A 19,319-nucleotide genomic window follows, 5' to 3' on the forward strand; every position below is an offset into this window, starting at 1 on the left:
TACAAAAAAGATTGATGTGGTTGAGAATAATGAGAGTAGTACTGAGCACTGGAATGCATTTCATTCCACATGTCGGCTAACCCATTTTAAGACAGAAGGGAAAAAAACGGTTTTGAAGCCCAGCTTTCTCCATATCGGTCTAGGAATCAATCTCAAGTTGGAATATCTGCATAGAAATGTATCCTGGCAATGTTTAAAAACCACCTCAAATAGATGAGTAAAAAAAGAAAGCTGGTCAGTACTGGGTGGTAATATGCGACAACGGTAACCACCACACACATTTATCTGGCTGCCCTTTATACTTTATTTCATTTTTAGGTTGATTTTACATTGCCCCATGTGCATGCAGCACATATGGTAACACACATATTTAGGTGTGAATAGGCACATAGAGATTCCGTCCTCACACATGCAGCTCATGTGAACCAGCAACATAGGAGAGAATGGGTTTTTACTTGAACTGCATTTTCATGCAGCAAAATTCAAGTGTTTTGCTCTATCAAAGCAAACAAGTGTGAATATGCTTTAAGTGGTTTGGCTCAGTTAACAACTGTTTACGATCAAATGATCTGTGATTGTCAAACATAACAAGTTAATTTCCATATTGATTAAAATTCTTGACATGTATAAAGATATAGCTAACTTCTCTTTCTGCATCACTAAATTGGTGAAATATCAGTTGCTACCTTTTAGAATTAACGGATACTGCTCACGTAGTTGGTTATATTTTTCTGAAACCTTTATATCTAAGCTGTGTAAATTGCTTTCTGATGTCATCATAACAGAAAGTCAGTTTCCAGCCAACATCAAATGGTTGAAGGCCTCAAGGTCCTCTAATTACTGAGGGTAATACGTCTAGAGATGGTAGTGTTCCCAGAGGTCCTGTCATTCACTAGAGGCTCATAAAAACAGTAGAAGAATTTGAAATGCACTGAGCTCCTTCCAGATTCTCCTTTAATCATATCTATCCAATTTATCTGTTAGTATAACCATTACAGCAACAACACTCTATCTTTAATTAGAAATCTCTCGTCTTCATTCTGTCTCCTCCTTCTGCACGCATCCATTTTTGTTTTACATTTGCTATAACGAACTTGTGTTCAAAATATTCTCTATCTGATAAGCACTTCCCTGGTCAATTTCTGGCTAATTTAAAATGAGAAGCTTGTTTTCTAATGAAATTCATTATGTTACATTAAAAAGAATTTTGAACCCAGTGTCCTTTTGCTTCTCCTCCCAGATACTGAAGACCACTCTATGATATGGACACACTTTATGGGAATTTGCCACTTTGCCCTTTCAGAGCAAAATGAGAGGTTCTCTTGAAAAAGCAACCTGTCACCTGCTGATACATCACTTCACTCCTCTGCTGCTCCATTGCTTTGTCAAGGCCCATGGAAAATACCCAGTGTTTGTGGGAGTATGTGAACTCCTCCCTACCTAGGGTGAGGTATCCAGGCCTAAGCAGACAGCCAGCAGGCCCAAACACTGTTGAGGAAGTGGAGGAAATCATTAACTCTCTGTAAGCTTCAACACAATCTGACATGGAGCATGTACAGAGTTGGGACTCCTGCCACTAAAGGAGTGTGGTGAAGTTGAATATCAGTGGGTTGGAGGTTGTTCTTTAAATAAAGTCTCTTTGAGGCAATCTTTTACAGAGTACAACCACAGAGGCCATACTTATGTTTTTAATGTCAAACAAGCTTTATTGCTATTAGTATAAACTCACAAAGCCAGATTGTAGCACATCACTTACTGCCCGACCCTCTCTTGCTCCTCCAGAGCATTTGACCCATATGGGTCTTTGTCTGCTTTGCAAAATTGAACTGTTCAGCATATAAACAATTCCTATTTTGTGAACAATAATTCTGCTCCAGTCTGTCACTAGATACCCAGTTATTCTCCTGTTGGGCACCACCAAGTTGCCCTTCATACAACATAGTGAAGCCAGGCTGGTACTCTCAGCCCTGATATCAAAAACACCTCTGCCCCTCATGTGAGTCACTGCTCCATGTATACTTCAGTTGCCAGAGAGAGTGGTTAGAGATAGAAACTAGAGCTTTGCTTCTGATGGCATCAAAGTCAAAATTTGCCTATCTATAGCATCGCTGTTAATTCAGCTCAGCCTGCTTGTTTTGGGGAAAGACGGAGTACCTTTGTTTGAGGCAATGGAGTGGATTATGAAGATACCGCTATACATACATTCATGGGGAATGGAAAGGTTCCCTTCAAAGGGTAACTCCACCTTCATGGGGAAAAAATTAACAAATAAGAAAAAACAATATAGTGTATACAATTGCAACTCAAGTCATATTGTAATTGAATGTTATTAAAAATTACCTTTCTTTTTAATTTGCAGTGCTGTAATTTTCTGTAAAATGCAATATGGCAAACTGGAGGTGTTCTGTACACAGATGGCGTACAGAACGCCCCATGAAAATGTAATTTCCTGCTTGTGTGATTGGCTTATTGATTTTCCCAGAAGTCTGCATTAAGATACAGGTTTAGATTTTTGGCATCCCCTGCAACAAAAAGTTCAATTTTGATGAGATGCTCCCAAAGAGAAATCACATCTAATGAGATGCAGACCTTGCTAGTTTGGTCAGTAAAGCCCTGCAGGTGCTAATTATAAAATCACTCTCATACAGATTCATTGTGCACATGGACATAGACAAACAAACATCTGTTTCTTCAGAATAACAGAAGGTATGAATCTGCAATGAAGTTTGTTAAAATCCCTCAAATGTACATAATCACCCAGAGGGGAATGTTTTTTTCTCAACAAAAATGAAGTTACTCTTTAAAGCTGAATTCCAACATACATGCACAAAGCACCCCATCCCCTAGTGATCATTTGACAAGTCCATTTACCATAAAATTCTAAATAATGTCTTCTACAGGGAGGAACTTGATTTACAGTATGTCCAGGAAATACAATACATGTCCCATAATTTACTGTAAGTCTCTCTTGGTGGTGCTTGGGTGGGCAGAAGACATGGGTATAGCAGGGGCAGTCTGTTTTAGTAGAATGCTACTAGGAAAAGTTGTTAATCAGTGGATTTATCAATCCTGGATGTCCTACTTTAGCATACAGACTGCTAAATGTAATGCCCACTGTAATGGCCCTGACGACATGTTGACAACGCAGCTTGACAGTCTAGGTGTGGGGGAAGGGTTTGGAAGACACTGGCTATGATTCTGTCCAAAATTTAACATCAGACACGAAGTTAAAAAAAAGGAAAAAACCTTTTAATTCCCACAACAGGGGACAGACCAACAACCAAAATGTTCCTATATTGAAAGCAATGGCATTGGTACAATTCACATAGATAGCAGGGGAAAAAGAATACCGGTATTGGCAGTGAGATGGGTATAACACACAGATGGTCTAGTATAGTGCATCACAAAAAAAACACATAGGTCACAAAAAGTATCATCCCGCACATACATCCTAGAGCACAAGTGAGAGGGGATCACAGCCATGTCCAGACCCATGCTTATATGGAACATCAGAGGGAGGAGCTCATTTATTGGGCCAGCCATGGCTGCCATACCCTGTCAAATTTCCGTGGGCAGTTCCTATTAATGTAGATCAATTTATACATGGGAAGGTTTTCATTACCAGCTTTCTCCCAGGAATCAACAGAGAGGGGGGAGGATGCATTCCATTTGAGAATAATTTCTTTCTTGGCATAGTATAATAGGTAAGAAATTAGAAATTTGGTATACTGTGGCCTTTGCTCGTCATCCTGGATGCCAAGCAATGCCAAGACTTGAGAGACTGAAAGGGTCAGCTGCTGGTGGAGGTTAATGAGCTCAAACACCACCACCCAGAACCTGGACACCTCCAGTCAATCTCAAAACATATGGTAATAGGTGCCAAGTACCATTTGGCAGCGAGGGCAGTGTGAGGGCCATTGAGGATGGAGTTCTGTTTTAAGGTGCCTACAGACAGTATATGGCACATATGATCCAGCCACTGAAGAATGTTTGGCTTGGAAGATCTTTGTACAAGCATATCTGTTGGCATAAGGTGAATAATGCTGTAAGCAGGAAACATCTGACCACAAACCTATCTCACCTGAAAACCATAGCAATCAGCTGCAGGAATCCATTGCAGTCAATTGCTTCTTCCAAGGGAATGCCTAGGAGGGGTCAGAGAAAAGCTAAAGACATTAAACCTTTCCCTGCTCCAGCCAGAGCTGGCTGGATCAGGTTTTGGGCCCCCCCCCCCCAAAAAAGCAAAACACTTGGAGCCCATTTAGATCTCTGCATGTGTGTATAGATGAATTTTTTGTAGCATTAGGCAGCTGTGTTGTCATGCATCAGCTGGCATTTTTGGGTGCTGTGCTTTTTTATGCATTTTTGAATTTAGAATGAGGAGTAGGTAGGGTTTGACCAAAGTTTGTTGGGTGGGGTCATTGGGGTGCATAAATACTTGATGTGGTGGAATGAAAATCGTTTGAAAAAATAAAAACCAGTCAATATTTGTATCTAAATTGTCCACTAGGTGTAACTCTTATGCAATGTTAGAAATCAGTTACCTTGTAAAATCTGTGTAGGACCCAGGGGTGGACTGACCATTTGGAAACTCGGGCACTGCCCGAAGGCCCTGGGTCAGTAGGGGGCCCAATGAGGTGCCCCTGGTATCTTTTTCATAGGCATTTTTGAGTTTGGGAAAGGACACAGGGGCCCCATAAGTTGTCAGTCCACCCCTGGTAGGACCCCTATGCTTTTTTCAGTCATGTGAAAAAGTAAAAAAAAATTAGGAACTACTGTACTTTACATTCTCAGCATGTAAAAGTGTCAGTGATGGGGGTGAGCATAGACAAAGAAAGTCTCAGTATTCTTAGACTAGGATGGGCACATGCAGTACACCAGTCATCCATAACATTAGGATGACCCACCTAATACTAAGGAGGTCCCCTTTTTGCCACTAAAACAGCTCTGACCCATTGAGGCATTGATGCCACTAGATATCTGAAGTTATGCTGTGGTATCTAGTGTCCAGCTGTCAGCAGTAGATCCATTAAGTCTTTTGAGTTGTGAGGTGGGGCCTTCATGTATTGGGCTTGTTTTTTCCAGCACATTCCACAGGTGCTCAATTTAATTGAGATCTGGAAAATTTGGAGGCCAAGTCAACACATCAAACTCGTTGTGTTCCTCAAACCATTTTTCTAGTGTGGCAGGGTGCATTATCCTGCCGAAAGAGGACACTGCCATAGTACCGTTTCCATGAAGGGATGTACTTGGTTAGCAACAATGTGTAGGTAGGTGGTATGTGTCAAGTAACCTACACATAAATGGCATGGCCCAAGGTTTCCCAGCAAAACATTGCCCAAAGCATCACACTGCCTCCACCAGCTTGCCTTCTTCCTATACCGCATCCTGGTGCCATCCCTTCTCCAGGTAAGCAACGCACCTGTCCAGCCACCTGATGTAAAAAGAAAATGTGGTTAATCAGACCAGGCCACCTTTTTCAGTCCAGTTCTGATGGTCACGTGCCCTGTGTAGGCGCTTTTGGTGTGCATGGGCACCTTGACTGGTCTGTGGCTGCGTAACCCCATTCACAACAAACTGCTATGCCCATCTATTCTGCTTCTAGCATGTCAACTTTAGAGACCACATGCAATACATTAATGTTGCTGCCAAATATATCCCACCAATTTTTAGGTGCCACTGTAACATAATAATCAGTGTTTTTCACTTAACCATATGCACTAATGCACCCCCATACCATCATAAATGCAGGCTTTTCAACTGAGTGCCAATAACAAGGCGGAAGGTCCCTCTTCTCTTTTGTCCATAGGACCAGCACCCACAGTTGCCAAAAGGAATGTCATATTTTGATTCTTCTAACCACAGAGCAGTTTTCTACTTTGCAGCAGACCATTTTAAATCCGCTTTGGCACAGCTGACGGTGGCGTTACTTGGATATGTTTACATCTGGCTTCTTCTTTGCATGATAGAGTTATACCTTGCATTTGTGGATGGCATGGTGAACTGTGTTCACAGTCAGTAACTTTTAGGAATATTCCTTGCATGCAGTGATGTCCATCACAGAATCATGCCCATTTTTAATGCAGTGCCATCTAAAGGCCCAAAGGTCATGCGCATCGAGTATTGTGTTTGGGCCTTGTCTCTTGCACACAGATTTATCCATATTCTCAGAATCTTTTGATGATATGTACTGATGTTGACATACAGTATGTAAAGTCATTGCAATTTTACATTGAGGAACATTATTCTGAAATTGTTCAACAATGTTTAGATGCAGTTTTTCACAGATTGGTGAATCTCTGCCCATCTTTACTTCTAAGATGCTCTGACTCTCCAAAATGCTCTTTTTATACCCAATCATGTTAGTGACCTGTTTCCTATTAAATTAGTTGCAAAATGTTCCAGCTATTCCTTGTTAGTACCACATACTTTGCCAGCTTTTTGTTGCCCTGTCCTAACTTTTTTTTCTCTGTTTAAACATTTGATATGTTTTCTTTTTTCCTTTGTGAATAAAAAAGAGTTTTATGAGATTTGTAAATCATTGCATCCTGTTTTCATATAGCTTTTACACAGCATTCCATCTTTTTTGGAATTAGGGTTCTACGGTATATTCATCTGGTTGTCTTATGCAGGAAATTATATTAATGAAATATTAGCATCCTTTCCCATTTCAGAAGTTGGGGATTTATGTTATCATTGAACAAGCAGGTACATAGCAGAATTGTAAAAATTGCTCAGCTCCATAGGGAGTTAAAAAGTGTAGAGGTGAGGTGATTAAGCTAACCATATACTGTATGTTACAATCTTATTGTAAATCCTTTAGATTTACAACAGCTGTGTATGTATATATGCATGCATCTGTGCATAGAGATCTTTAACAGAAAGCTATGTTGATTAAAGCATCACATGTCATTGGTGGAACTGATAAGTAAAAGTAACATGACTTGATTTTGCTATCTTTTGGTTCTTTTATATATATATATATATATATATATATATATATATATATATATATATATATATTGTGGGAACTCACTTCAAATGGTAGAGCTCTTCTTGTTAAAGCACACAGCAACTCGCTTCTTTAAGGGCTTTTTTTTGCCCACTTTTATTTAAAAGAAAAAGTTCAACAAAAATGCTTCCCACGCAGGGGTATCCATTATCAAGCAATACCAACAAAGATTCAGCCTCCTGGCTTGTACGCAGGTCAATGTCTGTCTCCTGCAGACTCTTCCCAAATTATGGCCCTCACACACAGCTGGCCACTAGCACACAGCTAGTCTGGCTTCCACCTCTCCTTGGTGAAGCCCACCTGACTCCAAGGCAGATACCTCCTGTCTGCCGGGGTGGAGCCCTCCTGACTCCGTCTGCCAGGGTGGAGCCCAGAACCATGGTTAGGCCTCTATAAAAAGGCCGGCACACACCTGTGCAATCAGTGTGCTGGGGGTTCTCAAAACACGGACCCCGGATTGGAGATTTCATCCCTCCCAGATCTCTTTGAAATCTCCAGGCTCCAGATCCCAAAACAGACTTACTGAATAAATGAGGAAACTGAAAAGCCAGTTTCCTTTGCAATACATCAACTCTCTGGAGCCCCTCAACCTGCCTGGTTGAGAATCCAGGGTTTTCAGCTTGATTTTGGCCGTGGCAGGACACCGCACTGCCACACATCCCCCCCCCTTTGTTTTGACCCCGTAGGGGGCTGAACACACAAACCTAAAACCCTTGCTTTAGACCTTCTGTGCGGGCTATCACCTGTAAAGGTCCAATCCTGGCTGACTTCATTTTCATCAAAGGGAGGCACTACTCCCTGCCCCAAGAGGTGACTTCCCCTGTCTCCCCTTACTTGGGCTCTACGACATCCCGTGCCTTTTTACGAGTGCGCTTCCAAAAGCGCGGTATTTCTAATTTCCTTAAGACTATGCTAGTCCTTTTACCACTAGGGGGTTTACAAATCTCAGTACCCTTTGTAACCTGGGGTTGACTCCTAAGCTTTAAATGCCTGGTACCTGTAACATTACAACGTGCTCCCTCAATTTCCATTAGACCAGCCCTTTTTGCTTTATTTAATTTTGAAGGGGTTATATTTTTAGACCCTTTAGTAATATATGTGGGCTCTTTTATTTGGGAATCAAATGCTTTTAACGTCCCCTTGTTAAGCTTTGGCCCAGTTCCCTTAGACCTTTCATTCTTAGAACTTGGGAGTTTCCTGGACCTTTGGAAATCTTTCCCAAATTTACCTCCCCGACCCTGTAGGGGGCCTATTGCTAGACTCTTAACCTCTCTTCTGTCTGTTAAGCACTCATTACCTCTTTCAGGACGACCAGCTACCATGTCAACCTGACCACCTGGTTTACTATTCTTTTTGTTATCACCCATAGTAATCAGACAATCCAAATTCATCAATATATTTCCTCTTTTATCATTATCAAAAATAGTCTTGTCAGAGCTCATTTCACTAGTAATTGGCAGGGCAGTGTCTGGAGAGGAATTACCCACAGTGGAGTGGGCATCTCCCATGGAAACGTCACTATCCACCGACTTCACTGTCACAAAAGACTCTGCCAGCAACTGTCCTGATGCCAAACCATCCTTACATAATTCTACATTTGGGTAGATGACCCCAACCACATCACATATACATGTGTCTTCTGGCACTTCTGCCCAAACCTCTGTCCTGTCCAGCAGTACTCTGGTGTGCCTCTCATACAGATTACTGCCATGAAGCAACCCAGCAATGCACTGAAAGACAATTTTCACCATTACCAAGGATGGTATCACAGAATTCCTATATTGACCATCTTTGTTTTGTATAGCCTGTAATACCCAGCTCTGATTAGCGGGACTCCACTGTACCAGCTCTCCCGAACATGGAAGAGACAGCAAGGTATACACCGGCTGTACACTCCAGAAGGCCAACATTTCGTTCAGCAGGTCTGTTATAAATAGACAGCCTGATTCCACACATAAGACCTTCCTGGGGACATGGAGACACTCATTTACTGATGCCTCAGAGGTGGTGCTTCTTAACGAGGCTTCCTCTCGGCTGGAGGTACCCAACACAATAACCTGGGGCTCTCCCAGAGCGTAACCAGGTGTGGGATTCACCCAAATACTCTGAGGCTCAGTGTCAATGAGCTCTTCCACATCTCTATGGATATCAATTTGGTATACTACACCATTAACTCCTTTATGGGCTGTGGGCAAACTTCTGCTGAGCGTTTATCCTTAACGGTGCCTTTTACCAGCGGTGGGTTAATTTTGGCAGCAACAGGTGCACCCTGGACTAATAGCTGCTTAACAGTCCCTCTATTCAGCACAGCAGAAACCAGGTCCACCCCATTGTTGCCCACAGAGGCATCTTTTATTAATGCCAACAAGCTTGTTGCCCATCTGTCCCAGTCCATCGTCCCTGTGATCCCATCAGAGGTACTACACAGTACCACTCCAACCGCTGAAGGAGACACAGAGGGACAGAGTGGCTCTGTATCACACCCATTACCTATATCTTCATTATCCATATTACACTGTGAGACTCCTTTTCTAGGCACTGCAGGTTGCAATTTCATACTCTCACCACCGTGACCTAGTGGTGTGTTATTCACTACAAAAACTTTTGCATTAGTGGATTGCAGTAACCCATCATCATTTTGAATACTTTCATACCTTTTAGATTCACCCTTGCCACACTGAAATAAATTCTCATCACTCAATTCAGATACACTCTGGTCCACCAGAGCAATACCATAGTTATTCTGGGTTACCTTAACCACTGTTGCTAGGGGAGATAACACATCCTGCTTAGTGGTCACCCCTACTACATTTAATTCATCATTCTGTTTATATGACATTGGTGCAACGCCAATATCAGTACTCTTGACATTTTTAACCGTTGCCTCCCCACTAAAAGCATTATACAGAGGCAAGTCTTTCTTACAATCACCAGCAGTGTGTTTCACAACTGGGAGTATCCCAAATTTATAGCAGAGAGTCTCAAAGTCAGTCTCAATCAGTGCATTAGTATCTCTCACATTTTTCTCAAAAGTACCAGTCTTACCCACCACTGCAACAGGCTTCACCTTCACTTGAGTGCGTGGGATCTGGATCCTTTCTGTCATCTCCTCTACTTGGCTTTGGCCAGCCAGTTCATCGATGCAGCTATAGGATGATACTGTGGCAGGTATTTCTGACTCCTTGGCACCCCCTGCAGGCACAACAGGTAGTTTTTCACTGTTGCTAGAGGTGGCTGCCAACATTTTTAAACACGAATCTGGGCTTGCAGATGAAGACATTTGCCCACTAGCACCCTCATCAGTGGTATTCCATAATCTGGGGCAGGTAAAGATACCATGCCCAAACTGACCACATTCCAGGCAGGGTATGGTTCCACAGATAACCTTCTTGGGATACGAAACCACATCTCCCTTGTAGCCCCTTCTCCTGGTTGGCAGGCTTTCTCCTGTTGCTATGGGAGATGGCACTCTCCCAGCTGAACTTTGTGGGTTCCTTCAGATGCGCTGAACTCTCATCTCTGTGTTGCCACAATCCTCTGCAGACGACACTTCTCTCACAGGGTCCGCAGGCCTGAAGTCACACGTGTTGCTATGGGCAACCACATTCCTCTGAAACTTTTTGGCAGCCTGCTGCTCCTTCCTGGAACTCCAAGCAGGCTTCCTAATTGCATACCCAGACCTTTGTCTGGTTGTGTCACCTTGCACTGGAAGCTGGGATAAAGGGCACTTGGAGACAGTGTGCCCCCATTCACTGCACCGCAAACAGCGCTCTTGCGGCAGTATCTTGGCCGAACTTCCAACACTGCATCCTCTTTCAGGCTTAGTACTCTGCACACAGAAAACTGGTTTCCTTTCACCAGTGTTGCCAGGGACAACAGTATGCACTTCCCACTGTGGCAAACTCTGTGCAGCCATGTATGGGGCTTGTTTTGGTGGTAACAACCCCTCCAGCCACAGGGCTCTGTCTCTCATTTCAGAAAATCTTGCTTCTTTTTTGAGTTTTGACCGCCCCATCTTTGCAGTCACTCCACAACACTTTTTTGCACAGTCCAGCAATGCAATGGAACACTGTCTCTTTAAGGAAAGTTCCTTTTCTCTTGCAGGATCTCCTCACCTGCACACACCGATAGTGCAGTCATGCACCAAACACAGTTCAACACATGAACTTACTTCCTTGCTGGGATCTCTAGTTCTGCCCACTGCATTCTCCACCATATGTGAGAACTCACTTCAAATGGTAGAGCTCTTCTTGTTAAAGCACACAGCAACTCGCTTCTTTAACTAGTTGCCGACCGCAGATAGCCGAATGACAGCTGCACTGCGGCCGGCCAGTTCTGAGTGGACGTCGTATGACGTCCTCCCAGAACGCGCTCTCCTGCGCACCCCAGGGGGCGCGCACCCGGCGATCTCCGTGATCGCTGTGTCCTACGGACACAGCTGATCACGTGATGTGGTAAAAGGCCAATCACAGCGGCCTTTTACCACGTGATCAGCGGTGTCCAATGACACGCTGATCAGAGGGAAATGCAAGTGCCGGTTCTCGGCTGCACTTTCCTCACGCTGTCAGATCGTGAGGAAAGTACTGCCGAGAACCGGCAGTTGTCAGAGCGGGGATCGGCACAGATCATCAGAGCACTGATGATCAGTGCCCTGATGATCAGTGCCCTGATGATCGGTGCCCAGCAGTGCCACCCGCAAGTTCCGCCCACCTGTGCCCAGCAGTGCGCCCACTAGCTCCGCCCACCTGTGCCCAGCTTATTACCCACCTGTGCCCAGCAGTGCACCCACCTGTGCCACTCTGCAGTGTCACACACCTGTGCCCAGAAGTGCCACCCACCTGTGCTGCCCACCAGTGCAGCCCAGCAGTGCTGCCAGTCAGTGCCACCAGTCAGTGCCCAGCGGTTGTGCCAGTCAGTGCCCAGCAGTGATGCCAGTCAGTGCCGTCTATCAGTACCCATCATCAGTGTCACCTATCAGTGCCGCCTATCAGTGCTGCATATTAGTGCCGCCTATCCGTGACACCTCATTAGTGCTGTCTATCAGTGCCGCCTATCCGTGACACCTCATTAGTACTGTCTATCAGTGCCCTTTAGTGCTGCCTATCAGTGCCGCCTATCAGTGCCCATCAGTGCTGCCTCATCAACGCACATCAGTGAAGGAGAAAAATTACCTGTTTGAAAAATTTTATAATAGAAACAAAGAAACTTTTTTTTTTTTTTTCAAATTTTTTGCATTTTTTTATTTATAGCGCAAAAAGTAAAGTGCCCAGTGGCGATTAAATACCACCAAAAGAAAGCTCTATTTGTGAGAAAAAAATGATCAAAATTTCATATGGGTACAATGTTGCATGACCGCGCAATTGTCAATCAAAGTGCGGCAGCGCTGAAAGCTGAAAATTGGCCTGGTAAATAAGGGGGTATAAGTGCCTGGTAGGCAAGTGGTTAAGGGCTTTTTTTTGCCCACTTTTATTTAAAAGAAAAAGTTCAACAAAAATGCTTCCCATGCAGGGGTATCCATTATCAAGCAATACCAACAAAGATTCAGCCTCCTGGCTTGTACGCAGGTCAATGTCTGTCTCCTGCAGACTCTTCCCAAATTATGGCCCTCACACACAGCTGGCCACTAGCACACAGCTAGTCTGGCTTCCACCTCTCCTTGGTGAAGCCCACCTGACTCCAAGGCAGATACCTCCTGTCTGCCAGGGTGGAGCCCTGCTGACTCCGTCTGCTGGGGTGGAGCCCAGAACCATGCTTAGGCCTCTATAAAAAGGCCTGCACACACCTGTGCAATCAGTGTGCTGGGGGTTCTCAAAACACGGACCCCGGATTGGAGATTTCATCCCTCCCAGATCTCTTTGAAATCCCCAGGCTCCAGATCCCAAAACAGACTTAATGAATAAATGAGGAAACTGAAAAGCCAGTTTCCTTTGCAATACATCAACTCTCTGGAGCCCTCAACCTGCCTGGTTGAGAATCCAGGGTTTTCAGCTTGATTTTGTCCGTGGCAGGACACTGCACTGCCACAATAAATATATATATATATATATATATATATATATATACACACACACAGTATCTCACAGAAATGAGTACACCCCTCATGTTTTTGTCAATACTATATATTATATCTTTTCATGTGACAACACTAAAGAAATTACACTTTGCTACAATGTAAAGTGAGTACACCCCTAAGTGAAAATGTCCAAATTGGGCCCAATTAGCCATTTTCCATCCCCAGTATCATGTGACTCGTTAGTGTTACAAGATCTCAGGTGTGAATGGGGAGCAGGTGTGTTAACTGCTTGCCGCCCTGCCACTGTGTATATACGTGTGCAGGGAGGCAGTGGAGCGCAAAACCACATTTTAAAACGGGTTCCGCGCTCCCGACACTTTCGCCAGCAGGGGGCGCGCGCGCTCCCGCCGACCCGCGGGTGACACGATTTGATCCAGGAGGGATCAATCATTAGATTTCAGCCAGTGATTTCTGGCTGAAATTACATGATCGGTCCCTGTCCTATCCTGTCCTGTGTTGACATATACACAGGGCAGAATATGATGTCATTCTTCTCTGCCTGGACACATTCCGTTCCAGACAGAGAAGAAGACATCCAAAAAGTGAGTACACAAGCACTACACTACAGTTAGAACACACCTAGGACCCATTTAACTCCCTGATCGCCCCCCCCCCCCCCAGTTAACCCCTTCACTGCCCTGTCACCAGTGTCACTGATCAGTGAAGCGATTTTTACTGATCAGTGTCGCTGGTGACTTCCGATAGAGTTAGCGCCCCTCCCAGATAGCGCCAGATTGCCCGCCAGTACACCAGTAATCCTGTTTAACCCCTTGATCGCCCCCCCCCCAGTTAACCCCTTCACTGCCCTGTCACCAGTGTCACTGATCAGTGAACCCATTTTTACTGATCACTGTATCAGTGTCACTGGCGACTTCCGATAGAGTTAGCTCCCCTCCCAGATAGCACCAGTTTGCCCGCCAGTACACCAGTAATCCCGTTTAACCCCTTGATCGCCCCCCCAGTTAACCCCTTCACTGCCCTGTCACCAGTGTCACTGATCAGTGAACCGATTTTTACTGATCACTGTATCTGTGTCGCTGGCGACTTCCGATAGTGTTAGCGCCCCTCCCTGATAGCGCCAGATTGCCCGCCAGTACACCAGTAATCCCGCTTAACCCCTTGATCGCCCCCCCCCCAGTTAACCCCTTCACTGCCCTGTCACCATTTTCACTGATCAGTGAACCAATTTTTACCGATCACTGTATCAGTGTCGCTGGCGACTTCCGATAGTGTTAGCGCCCCTCCCAGATAGCGCCAGATTGCCCGCTAATACACCAATAATCCTGTCTAACCCCTTGATCGCCCCCCCCCCGAGTTGACCCCTTCACTGCCCTGTCACCAGTGTCATTAATCAGTGAACAGATTTTTACTGATCACTGTATCAGTGTCGCTGGCGACTTCCGATAGTGTTAGCGCCCCTCCCAGATAGCGCCAATTTGCCCGCTAGTGCACCAGAAATCCCATTTAACCCCTTGATCGCCCCCCTCCCCCCCCCCCCGTTAACCCCTTCACTGCCCTGTCACCAGTGTCATTGATTACAGTGAACAGATTTTTACTGATCACTGTATTAGTGTCACTGGTGACTTCCGATAGTGTTAGCGCCCCTCCTAGATAGCGCCAGTTTGCCCGCTAATGCACGGGATTTTTTTTACCAAAAACATGTAGCAGAATATATTTTGGCTTAAATTTATGACTAACTTTGAGTTTACGATATATTTTTTATAGCTGAAAGTAGAAAATATTGTTTTTTTTTCAAAATTTTCGTGGTTTTTTTGTTTATAGCGCAAAAAATAAAAAGCGCACAGGTGATCAAATACCACCAAAAGAAAACTCTATTTGTGTGAAAAAAAGGACGTAAATTTCGTTTGGGTACAGCATTGCATGACCGCGCAATTATCATTTGAATTAGTGCAGTGCTGTATAGCAAAAAAAGGCCTGGTCATTAAGGGGGGGTAAATCCTCTGGGGCTCAAGTGGTTAAATTTGGTGTTATCGCTCTCACTCTCTTATATTGGTCACTGGAAGTTCAACATGGCACCTCATGGCAAAGAACTCTCTGAGGATCTGAAAAAAAGAATTGCTGCTCTACATAAAGATAGCCTAGGCTATTAGAAGATTGCCAAGACCCTGAAACTGAGCTGCAGCACGGTTGCCAAGACCATGCAGCAGTTTAACAGGACAGGTTCCAATCAGAACAGACCTCGCCATGGTCAACCAAAGAAGTTGAGTGCACGTGCTCAGCATCATATCCAGAGGTTGTCTTTGGGAAATGGACATATGAGTGCTGCCAGCATTGCTGCAGAGGCTGAAGGGGTGTTGGGGTCAGCCTGTCAGTGCTCAGACCATACGCTGCACCATGATGCACGTACATCATATTGGTCTGCATGGGTGTCATCCCAGAAGGAAGCCTCTTCTAAAGATGATGCACAAGAAAGCCCGCAAACAGTTTGCTGAAGACAAGCAGACTAAGGACATGGATTACTGGAACCATGTCCTGTGGTCTGATGAGACCAATGTAAACTTATTTGGTTCAGATGGTGTCAAGCATGTGTGGCGGCAACCAGGTGAGGCATACAAAGACAAGTGTGTCTTGCCTACAGTCAAGCATGGTGGTGGGAATGTCATGGTATGGGGCTGCATGAGTGTTGCTGGCACTGGGGAGCTACAGTTCACTGAGGGAACCATGAATGCCAACATGTACTGTGACATACTGAAGCAAAACATGATCCCCTCCCTTCAGAGACTGGGCCGCAGGGCAGTATTCCAACATAACGACCCCAAACACACCTCCAAGACGACCACTGCCTTGCTAAAGAAGCTGAGGGTAAAGGTGATGGACTAGCCAAGCATGTCTCCAGATCTAAGCCTTTTTGATAATCTGTGGGGCATCCTCAAACGGAAGGTGGAGCAGTGCAAGGTCTCTAACATCCACCAGCTCTGTGATATCATCATGGAGGAGTGGAAGAGGACTCCAGTGGCAACCTGTGAAGCTCTGGTGAACTCCATGCCCAAGAGGGTTAAGGCAGTGCTGGAAAAATAATGGTGGCCACCCAAAATATTGACACTTTGGGCCTAATCTGGACATTTTCATTTAGGGGTGTACTCACTTTTGTTGCCAGCGGTTTAGACATTAATGGCTGTGTGTTGAGTTATTTTGAGGGGACAGCAAATTTACACTATACAAGCTGTACACTCACTACTTTACATTGTAGCAAAGTAAGTGTCATTACTTCAGTGTTGTCACAGGAAAAGATAAAATATTTACAAAAATATGAGGGGCATATATATATATATATATATTTGTTTGCTTTTTAACCACTCTACACAAATATTGATCAAAAATTTGGTTTACTACACTAATGTTTGGGCAGATCACAGCCCATCTTTCTCCAAATATATATAATGTTTTTTTTTTGCCATTTTGTCCTCTTGTACGAGTTCCTTTTAATATGTGAATAGTTTCTGCAGCCTCCTTGTCATGCAGTTAGGAAGTATATGTACCTCTTCCCTCCTCAGCCCCCAAATGCTTAGCTTTCATCTGCTAGGGAAACGCTTGGTTATTATCAACACCACGACTCGGCTTTAGTTCAAAGGGAGGACGCTTAATCCAAACGTCTCTTTCCCGTCTGAAGTCTCTTTTTCTGAAGCATAGTCCTCAGGAGACTCAAATAAAATTAAATGAGGTTTATTCACTTCCCTCCAAGCTCATAATCTGGGAACAGAACAGGGAATAATAATTAAGTTGTTGGAAGGCATCAGATGATAAGACCATATATATTAGGGTACCTGTAGACGTGAGATGACTGTTGCCCAATGCAGTTGATTTGTGACAGTCCAGGCAATAATTTCTGTCTCTGGGTACCAGTAGACCTTGACAGATATGCTCACCTGACTAGTCTCAGAGGAATTGATGATCAGCTACATTTGATATTCAGTTATTATTTTTGTTTAAGGCCTATTGCTGCTTTTCTTCTAAAATAAGGGGTATTTCTTCCAAAGTCATAAGCATGCATGCTCAGGCAGTTTGAGTCATTGGGGCTTATTTTGAAAAATCGTTTGTTTGTTATTACATTAATTGGTATGGCACCAACATGTTCTGCAATGTTTTACAGTCTGCAAAGGATCATTCACATTAGTCCTTGACCCAAGAAAATAATATGAGACAGAGATTGACTCAACCCACCAGGCTTCACCTTTAATTAAATATCAGTTTTGTATTGATTATGATTTTGGGTAGACTGTGGTTAAAAAGAGCTATCTATATGCATATAAATATTTGGTCTTTTGCGTACATACTGTGTATATATACAATAAATATCTCTTTCTTTTAGACATTCGAAGATTTTACTAATGACAAGCAAGCAATAGAACACCAGCAGCGGATCGTTGATATTCTGTTAAAGGTAAAAGTTGGAAATTGTAACCCCAAAAGTTTTTGTTTTAATCATGATTGCAAATTTTTTGGTTTTTTTTACAAATATAAACTAAAATATTCTGTGTGGCTGCATAGTGGTCACTGTATCTATCACCAGTTATATAGTATGTATCATACAGTTGGCCATACAATCATGTGTTTTTGTTTCTATTCGGTTTACTATTTTACTTTTTAATGGAACGTGTGTTGATAGAAATATGGGAGCCGCCATTGCACCATTGTTTTTAAAGGTGCAGTCTTCAAGGTGAACTCCAGGAAAACCACTAAATACACAGATAAAATACATATAAGGGAGCTGTTTTACCTGCCAAAAAATTTGTATTTCTGGCCATCAATTTCTACAATTTACAGAGCTCTGCCACACAACACAGCTCTGTCTAGCAGGGCAGGAGACCTGATTTTCTCTTGAGCAGCTAGACAATATACACTATATTGCCAAAAGTATTGGGATGTCTGCCTTTACATGCACATGAATTTTAATGGCATCCCAGTCTTAGTCCATAGGGTTCAATATTGAGTTGGCCCACCCTTTGCAGTTATAACAGATTCAACTGTTCTGGGAAGGCTGTCCACAAGGATTAGGAGTGTGTCAATGGGAATGTTTGATCATTCTTCCAGAGGCGCATTTGTGAGGTCAGGCACTGTTGTCAGACGAGAAGGCCTGGCTCTCAATCTCCACTCTAAGTCATCCCAAAGGTGTTCTGTAAGGTTGAGGTCAGGAATCTGTGCAAGCCAGTCAAGTTTCTCCACCCCAAACCCACTCATCCATGTCTTTATGGACCTTGCTTTGTGCACTGGTGCACAGTCATGTTGAAGCAGGAAGGGGCCATCCCCAAACTGTTCCCACAAAGTTGGTAGCATGAAATTGTCCAAAATGCCTTGGTATGCTGATGCTTTAAGAGTTCCCTTCACTAGAACTAAGGAGCAAGCCCAACCTCACAAAAACAACCCCACACCATAATCCCCCCACCACCAAACTTTACACTTGGCATAATGCAGTCAGACAAGTACCGTTCTCCTGGCAACTGCCAAACCCAGACACATCCATCAGATTGCCAGACAGAGAAACATGATTCGCCACTGCAGAGAACACGTCTCCACTGCTCTAGAGTCCAGTGGTGGTGTGCGCTACACCACTGCATCCGATAATTTGCATTGCACTTGGTGATGTTAGCCTTGAATGCAGCTGCTCAGCCATGGAAACCCATTCCATGAAGCTCTCCTCGCACTGTTGTTGTGCTAATTTGAGGGCCACACAACGTTTGGAGGTCTTTAGCTATTGACTCTGCAGACAGTAGGCATCTTCTGCACACTGTGCTCTTCAGCCTGCATTGACCCCCCCTGTCATTTTCCGTGGCCTACCACTTAGTGGCTGAGTTGCTTTTGTTCCCAGTTGCTTCTATTTTGTTATAATACCACTAACAGCTGACCGTGGAATATTTAGTAGCAAGGAAATTTCACGGATGGACTTATTGCACAGGTGGCAACCTATCACGGTACAGCACTTGAATTCACTGAGCTCCTGAGACCAACCCATTATTTCACAAATGTTTGTAGAAGCAGTCTGCATGCCTAGGTGCTTGATTGTATACACCTGTGGCCATGGAGTTGATTGGAACACCTGAATCCAGTGATTTGGAGTGTCCCAATAGTTTTGGCAATATAGTGTATATACAGGTTTTATCCCTTCCTCCACCCCTTGTGACTGGAGCATAAAAGTAAAAGCAGAACACTGATGAGCTTATGTCTCTGTGACACTCTTGTCTCCTCCAATCAGCATGCTCCTTGTTAGTACATGAG

At 44.0% G+C, this 19,319-nt stretch overlaps 1 protein-coding gene across 3 annotated transcripts in view; it reads left to right on the top strand.

Annotated features, from left to right (window-relative positions):
- The window catches only part of VPS8 (VPS8 subunit of CORVET complex), a 300,342-nt gene that overhangs the window by 110,484 nt on the left and 170,539 nt on the right, over positions 1 to 19,319 (top strand). For all 3 annotated transcript variants that reach the window (XM_089671617.1, XM_089671621.1, XM_089671618.1), the window contains exon 28: positions 17,416 to 17,487. In XM_089671617.1, coding sequence (XP_089527743.1) covers positions 17,416 to 17,487 — 72 coding nt within the window. The remainder of the gene's footprint in view (positions 1 to 17,415; positions 17,488 to 19,319) is intronic.

Source organism: Staurois parvus, unplaced genomic scaffold, assembly GCF_062004578.1.
Source record: "Staurois parvus isolate SC_StPar_1 unplaced genomic scaffold, SC_StPar_1.0 ptg000011l, whole genome shotgun sequence".
Taxonomy (NCBI): domain Eukaryota; kingdom Metazoa; phylum Chordata; class Amphibia; order Anura; family Ranidae; genus Staurois; species Staurois parvus.